Genomic DNA, 7,235 nt, shown 5'->3' on the forward strand with positions numbered 1-7,235 from the left:
AAAAAAAAAAAAAAAAAAGAGACGTTGCAGGCAAAAGACCACGTACTGATTTCTCAGGGGGATCACTTGCTAGCTACTTAATAAATGCAGTACAGTTAAACAAACCTCTACAAAAAAACAGGACCGTAGTAATTTCCTGCTTCTGGGCATAACTTGTAGAATTGATGCTTTTATATGTGTTAAAGCAGATAGGGGGCTAGAAACTCTTATCTGTAGATATACAAGTTATTTAGTATCCTGTTTCCAGAAAGTTTTTTCACTGGGCTGGTATCAGACCGACATGCAGAAATCCCTGTAACCAGACTAAAGCAATTTGCACACGAATGTATTTCAACCTCTGCCTCAGATCAGGCTATGCTATTCACAATTGCTCTTGAAGCCTGCAACTGGACAGAGACAAAAAATATTAAAATAAAAAACTGCATATTTTATTCTCAGCTTTAAAGATGCATCTCTAAACAATCAGTAGAAAAAAAAACAAGTAAAAAAGTAAACACCAGCATTTTGTAAAATCACATTGAACTAATATAAGACTTAATACAAAGTTTTTATACACCACTCAAATGCAGTTAAAAAAAAAAAAAAAAAAAAAGTAGTCTGGTCTCCAAGACCCCTTCTACTTGAAATAAATCGTTAAGTAACCACAGATTTTAACTATAAACCAAGGATACATTCTTTCTTCTTCCATTTACGAAGCCGACCGCCATGTACATCAACCATTTGCAAGTGAAACTCACATAGTCTCAGTTACAAAATTCAAGAGAACACATAAAATTCCATGACTGAAGTCCTTCCGTTTTCAGTACAGGCTCTTTATCTAGTCAACCCTTGTCACATATCTTTAGACTGATCATCTTCTTCAAGTTTTCTGATTTCATTCTTTAAACAGTTGATGGTTTCACGACTTGCTTTTAGTCTTTCTTTAAGCTCAGCAATTTCAAAGCTAGTTTTCTTTTTGGCAGCTTCCAGCTTTTCCCTGGTTTTTACTTCAAGATCTGCAACTGTAGTGGTGATAAAGAAGAATAAATACTTAAGCATGATGAAAAGTTGTAATTATTATTTATTTTAAAATTGCAACAGTAATTTGGATGGTGTGTATCCTGAACAAATCTATTACTGTTAGCCTTAGAAGTGCAATGATTGTAGGAAAATGGTATCCAAAAAGACCGCTGGAATTAAAAAAAAGGGAAAAAAAAAAAAAAGAAAGCTTGTTCTGTGGCCTCATTCAGCAGTTTTGTGGATGGATTTATATAAGTCACTAAATCATTTTCCAGATCTTTTTGAAGATTAAGTAGGGGGAAAAAAACCCTGACATGGCGACACAAATAAATGGGAGATTACAGAGCATTACAAGTAATTTATATGTGGTGCCCAGCGACAGCACGTGAGGCCATGGGCAAATCTGAAACAGAGGAGGTTTCCCCTGAACATAAGGAAACTTTTTTTCACTGTGAGGGTGACCGAGCACTGGCACAGGCTGCCCAGGGAGGTTCCGAGGTGGAGCCTCCATCCTTGGAGATATTCAAAAGCCATCAGGACACAGCCCTGGGCAACCTGATCCTGGTGGCCCTGCTTGGGCAGGGGGCTGGACAAGGTGGCCTCCAGAGATGCCTCTGCATCCTACCTGTGGTTCGTTTTCTATGTACTGTAACCACTTCCTACTCTCCCTCTCACTGGAGTTTTAATTCTACGTATCTAAAAGATTTTTTGCCTTTGCTTTTACAAATATCTGACACTAGGACATCTCGATCTGATTTATTGACATGTCCTATTTTTTTTTTTTTTTTTTTTAATTTGTTCATGAACAAGTTTTTTGACAAAGCTGATAAAACAAACAAATCCATGGAGGCCACAGATACCCTTCATATCCCATACATTACATAATTGTGGGCAGTAGCAAAAAAACACCCAAAATCTTAATTTTTTTCTGCTTCAGTGGCACATTTTAAAGAAGTATATACAAAACACCCACTAAAAGTTTCTATCTACTCTCAGGAGAAATATCCAGAAATTTTAAGTCAGAAAAAAAAGTTTAAAATTCGGACGAGACTTTTTTATTATTCAAATTATTGAACATTTTCTACACGTGAAGTGTAACAACATGCAATATAACAAAAACCCACCTCAAGACTGGCTAAACTGAGGTAGAAAACACATGTAGCTCACATGTCCACACACCCAAACAGACACAGGGCACACTAGAACCCTGGCTTTGTAGGGCTTCAAACTCATAACCACTCTCAGCTCTAGGTATTCACTGCCTAAAAATACCTGACACTTGTTGTTAGTGGAACATGCAGGTAAGCCAAAGGCCAGGTGAGCCGGACTACAATGGCATTAGTTAGTAACTAACAAGGCAGGATCTGGGCTCAATAAATATTACGTTTGCTTTCTGAGAGGAGAAGATGAAATGAAATTTCATCCAAAAAAATTTCATCAAAAGATGAAAATTTCAGAGATGAAATCTAGAAGATCAGAACAGAAATCATCACTAAATGCATTCTATTTTATGAATCAATGCATTTTGATTTTATTTCTTTAATTCCCTTAATATTCTGGTTTAAAGACAGATTAGACAAAAAGGACGCAAAGACCATGAAGCTATACTGAAGACTTATGTTATGAAATCACCTACAGTTACAGAATGAGACAGAAGGGAAAAAGACAGGAAGAGCTCTCAGACACTACTCTTCATCCCCAAGGGCTGCCGTTTTCACTTAAACTGTTCTGTATTTCAGTGCTTAAAGTGTGATCTTTGCTCGCAGTCAACATCCCGATGAGCTGAACGAAACAGTACCACAAATGCAGTGGCCTTAGTTTATTCTGTTTTAACTCATTTCAAAGATGTGAAACTAGGCACAGATCATGCCATCACTCTTCATACTGAATAATTCATAAATCCTCCCCCCCCCGCCCTGCAGGCATACAAATCAGAAAATCTTATGCTTTCAAATAAGTATTAGTATCTTTGCAGAAGTTGAAGCTAACTCAATGCAAAACCATCACTTTTTAGCAGCATCCAAATCCATTGTACTGTCACAGCCCAGAAAAAAAGAAAGTAAACCCAACTATTGGTAATTTATAAAATTAAAATATTCTAATTTTCAACTTACACTCTGTTTCATGCTTATAGGCACCTAGCGTTAGCTGACGAGACGTTGTTAACAGCTGCTGCATCATCGCAGTAGGATCCTGAAATATCTAACAAAAGAGAAAAATACATGGTATCACTAATACTCTCAAAAATAAAGTAAGGACTACATTAAAAATTTTCATACCATTTCGTCATAGAATTCAGAAACTACAGTTTTCTTTCCCAGGATGGCATTGGTATCAGACTGAAAAAGCTTCAGCAAGTGATACAAGGTTACCTACATAAAGACAGAATTTTATTAGCTTGACAGTTGTAGGGAAACACAAATCTTCTTCTAGGTATCAACAAGCAGTATTTGTTCTTATTGAACAATTGTATAGAATTTAAAAGTCTTTTAGGAGTGCAAAGATAAATGTCATATAACTTCAGCAGAATTACTTAAATATTTGTGGTAAACACACCAACTATCCAAAGGCTTCTTGACTCTTTAAAAAATGTCTGGGCAAGTGGTTTAGGATTGGTGTATAAAAACTACTAAGATGACCTTCTCGTAAACATTCCCCAACAGATGATTTAGTTCAAGCCAACTTTGCCAATTAATCAGTTAGAAAGCGCTTTCTGTGACCTTATCGTCCCTTCTTGGGAACGAAAAACAGCAGGGGGGGCGGGGGGGGGACGAGAATAGCTTTGCACTGAAACTTCCCTCTGCGGAGTCACTCTTCCATTACTGCACTGCAAATGGCAGGAGCTGGGGAGGACTGGGATCCTTCTGCCCAGCTCCAAGGAACCACGGACTGCTTGGACCATGGCCTGGGAAGAGGACACACAGCCCACCGTTCTTCCCTTCCACGAACAGGGCCGTGAACGGTCGTGGAAGAGAGCGGTACCTTACGCCGGCTGGTGCTTCCTGGAAAGGAAGAACATGGCAGGCACCGAAACGGCCTTCCAAGAACTGCCAGAAAAGGAAAACACCCAAACAACTTTGCGACAGCTTGCTCAAGCTGCGAACAGAATTAAATACAACAGGTCAGGATGCTACTGAGCACAACAGCACAGGGAGCCCTTTACAGTTTAGTATCAGTTTTCACACATTCAAGAAAAACATAAAATTCAGGTTTTGCCTCATTTGGCCAAAAAAAAAATTAATAAAGGGCTAAAGCAAAAGGATTGCCGTAGTTCACGTGCCAGAAGGAACTCAGTCCTTCTGTAAACATCTCCTTCCCCTAAAATATGGTAACTGAGTTTCCTACTTAAACCTGGATAAACAAACCTGCAAGATATGTCTAAAACACAGGATGGGAAGAAAGAAATTCATTCCAATGCTTTACACAACTAGAGAAGTGTCTTAACCTGTTATTCTTAGGAAAAAGACTAATGCTAGTAAAGTACCTTTGCTGCTTTTTGACCAAAGCCAACAGGAGAAAAAAAAATAAATAAAATAAAATAGCCAAATACCCTGAAAGCTACACGAAAGAGAAATCCTCAGTATGTGCTCAACCCAGGTAAGGTCACGTATTAGTAAACGTCAGAAAAGCCAAGCACAGGAAAAGCAGCCATGAATGCCAGTAGTAGAGCACAGAAATGGGAGAATGTGGCCAACCACTAAACGCATTACAAGAACATGCTTTATTACTTCCATGGCTGATGGGACTTATTTTGACCAGCAATACCCCACAGCACAGTTTTAGGCCATCATAATTAATTAAAAGTGCAATGTACTTACAGGTCTTTCATTTGGATCAATGAAAAATATCTTAATGATTATTTCAAATTCACCCCAGCCTGTTTCAGTGATTTCATATGGTGGTTTGGTAACAACTGCAGTAGGAAACAGAGGTGTTAACACAGGTGATAAAGCCTCAGTGGAACTAATCAAAATCTGAGGTCTAGGAACAAATGCCCAAATGAAAAACCCACCTCTTAAAGGATTACCGTAGCTTTCGTGCAACTTGAATTGAATTTTTTTCACATAGGCAGACATATCCTAAAACAGAAACGTTGTTATCTCTGATTATTGACACAGCACACCAAACTACTGTTCATTCATACCTCCTACACGCCTGTCATTTCTTCTGACGTAAACACTGCCTTTCTTCTGAGTTTAAACGCAGTAAGAAAACAAGCAGGAAAACCCGGCAGTTAGTAGTGGCACACAGGTCTGTCAAGTCTTTTGTCCCCACGAACGCTCCCCAGTTTTCCCCTGGCCTGGAAAGACCACTCCAAAAATGTAAGCGTAAGATGCACTCCCTCTCATTTTTCCCTTTGGAAACCCACCAGCCTTCTGCCCCTTCCTCCCTGCCGAGAGGCAGGGAGGCAGGGAGGGAGGCAGGGAGGGAGGCAGGCAGGGAGGCAGGCAGGGAGGCAGGCAGGGAGGCAGGCAGGGAGGCAGGCAGGGAGGGAGGGAGGCAGGCAGGCAGGGAGGGAGGCAGGCAGGCAGGGAGGGAGGCAGGCAGGCAGGGAGGGAGGCAGGCAGGCAGGCAGGGAGGGAGGCAGGCAGGCAGGGAGGGAGGCAGGCAGGCAGGGAGGGAGGCAGGCAGGCAGGGAGGCAGGCAGGCAGGCAGGGAGGCAGGCAGGCAGGGAGGCAGGGAGGCAGGCAGGGAGGCAGGCAGGGAGGCAGGCAGGCAGGCAGGGAGGCAGGCAGGGAGGCAGGCAGGGAGGCAGGGAGGCAGGCAGGGAGGCAGGCAGGCAGGCAGGGAGGCAGGCAGGGAGGCAGGCAGGGAGGCAGGCAGGGAGGCAGGCAGGGAGGCAGGCAGGGAGGCAGGCAGGGAGGCAGGGAGGCAGGCAGGCAGGGAGGCAGGGAGGCAGGCAGGCAGGGAGGCAGGCAGGGAGGCAGGCAGGGAGGCAGGCAGGGAGGCAGGCAGGGAGGCAGGCAGGGAGGCAGGCAGGCAGGGAGGCAGGCAGGGAGGCAGGCAGGGAGGCAGGCAGGGAGGCAGGCAGGGAGGCAGGCAGGGAGGCAGGCAGGCAGGGAGGCAGGCAGGCAGGGAGGCAGGCAGGCAGGGAGGCAGGCAGGCAGGCACGGAGGGAGGCAGGCAGGGAGGCAGGCAGGGAGGCAGGCAGGCAGGCAGGCAGGGAGGCAGGCAGGGAGGCAGGGAGGCAGGCAGGGAGGGAGGCAGGCACTCTCCCGGACCTGCTCCCGCCTCCGGCCCCTGCCGCAGCCCCGGGCAGGGCAGGGCACGGCCGGCGACCACCGTCCCGCTGACGCCTCACCTCGTTTCTGTAAGGCTTGACGTAAACCGTCCACTGGTGAGTGTGACCATCTTCTTCTCTTTTCTTCCCAAAATACCGTGCGACGTTTCCGTACACGATCGGCTTCACAATGGTAACGCCCTTAAAGAAAACCCAACATCACAGAAAGAGAACCACAACGGCCGCGTTGTGAAAGGCGCTCGCCGAGTTGCCATCCGCAGCCCGACTGTGCCTGCAGAGGCCCCGCGGAGCAACTCCCGCCCGCCGCGGCCGAGCCCCTCCCCTCCCGCGCCCCGCCGGGCCCGGACCCGCACCTTCACCCTGCCCCCGGAGTCAGGCCCGAACTCAGCCATTCTCTTGAACATATTGCCCCGGGGGGGCGCCGCCCGCAGCCGCGCCGCCCGCGCTCAGCTCCCGCGCCGCGGCCTCCAGGCCCCGCCAGGCCCGGCCCGGCCGCCTCCGCCGCCGCCCCGCGACCGCCATCCCCCGCGGCTTCCGGCGGCGCGCTGGCGTCACGGCGGGGGCAGGCCGGGGGAGCGGGAGCTGGGACGGTTTGGTGTCTGCTTTCGGGGTCGTTGGCAGCCTGCGAGCGTTAAGCCGGCGTTCACCGGTGTTGCTGCCGTTCCCACGCGGTGCCCGGTCAGACGAGACACCCTGCCCCGACGGAGCGGGGCCGGCGGGGCCCTCCGTGGTACAGCCGCCGTCCTGTTGTCCTCTAGACCAAACCCGAGAGCTGGAGGTGCGCGGCAGTTCGTGTGGGCCTCTCTTCCGAGTTTCTGAGGGAAAGCAAAGAATTTCCCTGTGGCGGCTTTCGGCTTTCAGCCACCAGAATGAGCAGAGGAAGCCCAGCGAAGCAGGTCCACAAATGATGCAAAATAAACTAGGCTGCAAGAGGATGCTGTATTTCATAGAACCATAGAATCATGAGGCTGGAATAGACCTCTGAGATCATCAA

The 7,235-nt window shown here is 46.7% G+C and overlaps 1 protein-coding gene across 4 annotated transcripts; it reads right to left on the reverse strand.

The window, feature by feature from the left end:
- Positions 1-439: 439 nt before the first annotated feature.
- On the reverse strand, positions 440-6,660 carry YEATS4 (YEATS domain containing 4). Of its 4 annotated transcripts, XM_086471871.1 has the most exons (8): positions 6,595-6,660; positions 6,302-6,421; positions 5,012-5,078; positions 4,818-4,912; positions 3,982-4,095; positions 3,279-3,371; positions 3,114-3,201; positions 440-1,001 (listed from the first exon to the last, which is right to left on the reverse strand). In XM_086471871.1, exons 1-8 carry the CDS (start codon positions 6,643-6,645, stop codon positions 832-834), a joined length of 798 nt encoding a protein of 265 aa, XP_086327997.1. In that variant the 5' UTR covers positions 6,646-6,660; the 3' UTR covers positions 440-831. The 4 variants fall into 4 exon arrangements, with proteins under 4 accessions (XP_086327997.1, XP_086328018.1, XP_086328008.1 ...); XM_086471892.1 differs by lacking the exon at positions 3,982-4,095 and having other exon boundaries at positions 3,114-3,192; XM_086471882.1 differs by lacking the exon at positions 3,982-4,095.
- Positions 6,661-7,235: the final 575 nt, after the last annotated feature.

Source organism: Leptosomus discolor, chromosome 1 (genome assembly GCF_034619465.1).
Source record: "Leptosomus discolor isolate bLepDis1 chromosome 1, bLepDis1.hap2, whole genome shotgun sequence".
NCBI lineage: Eukaryota > Metazoa > Chordata > Aves > Leptosomiformes > Leptosomidae > Leptosomus > Leptosomus discolor.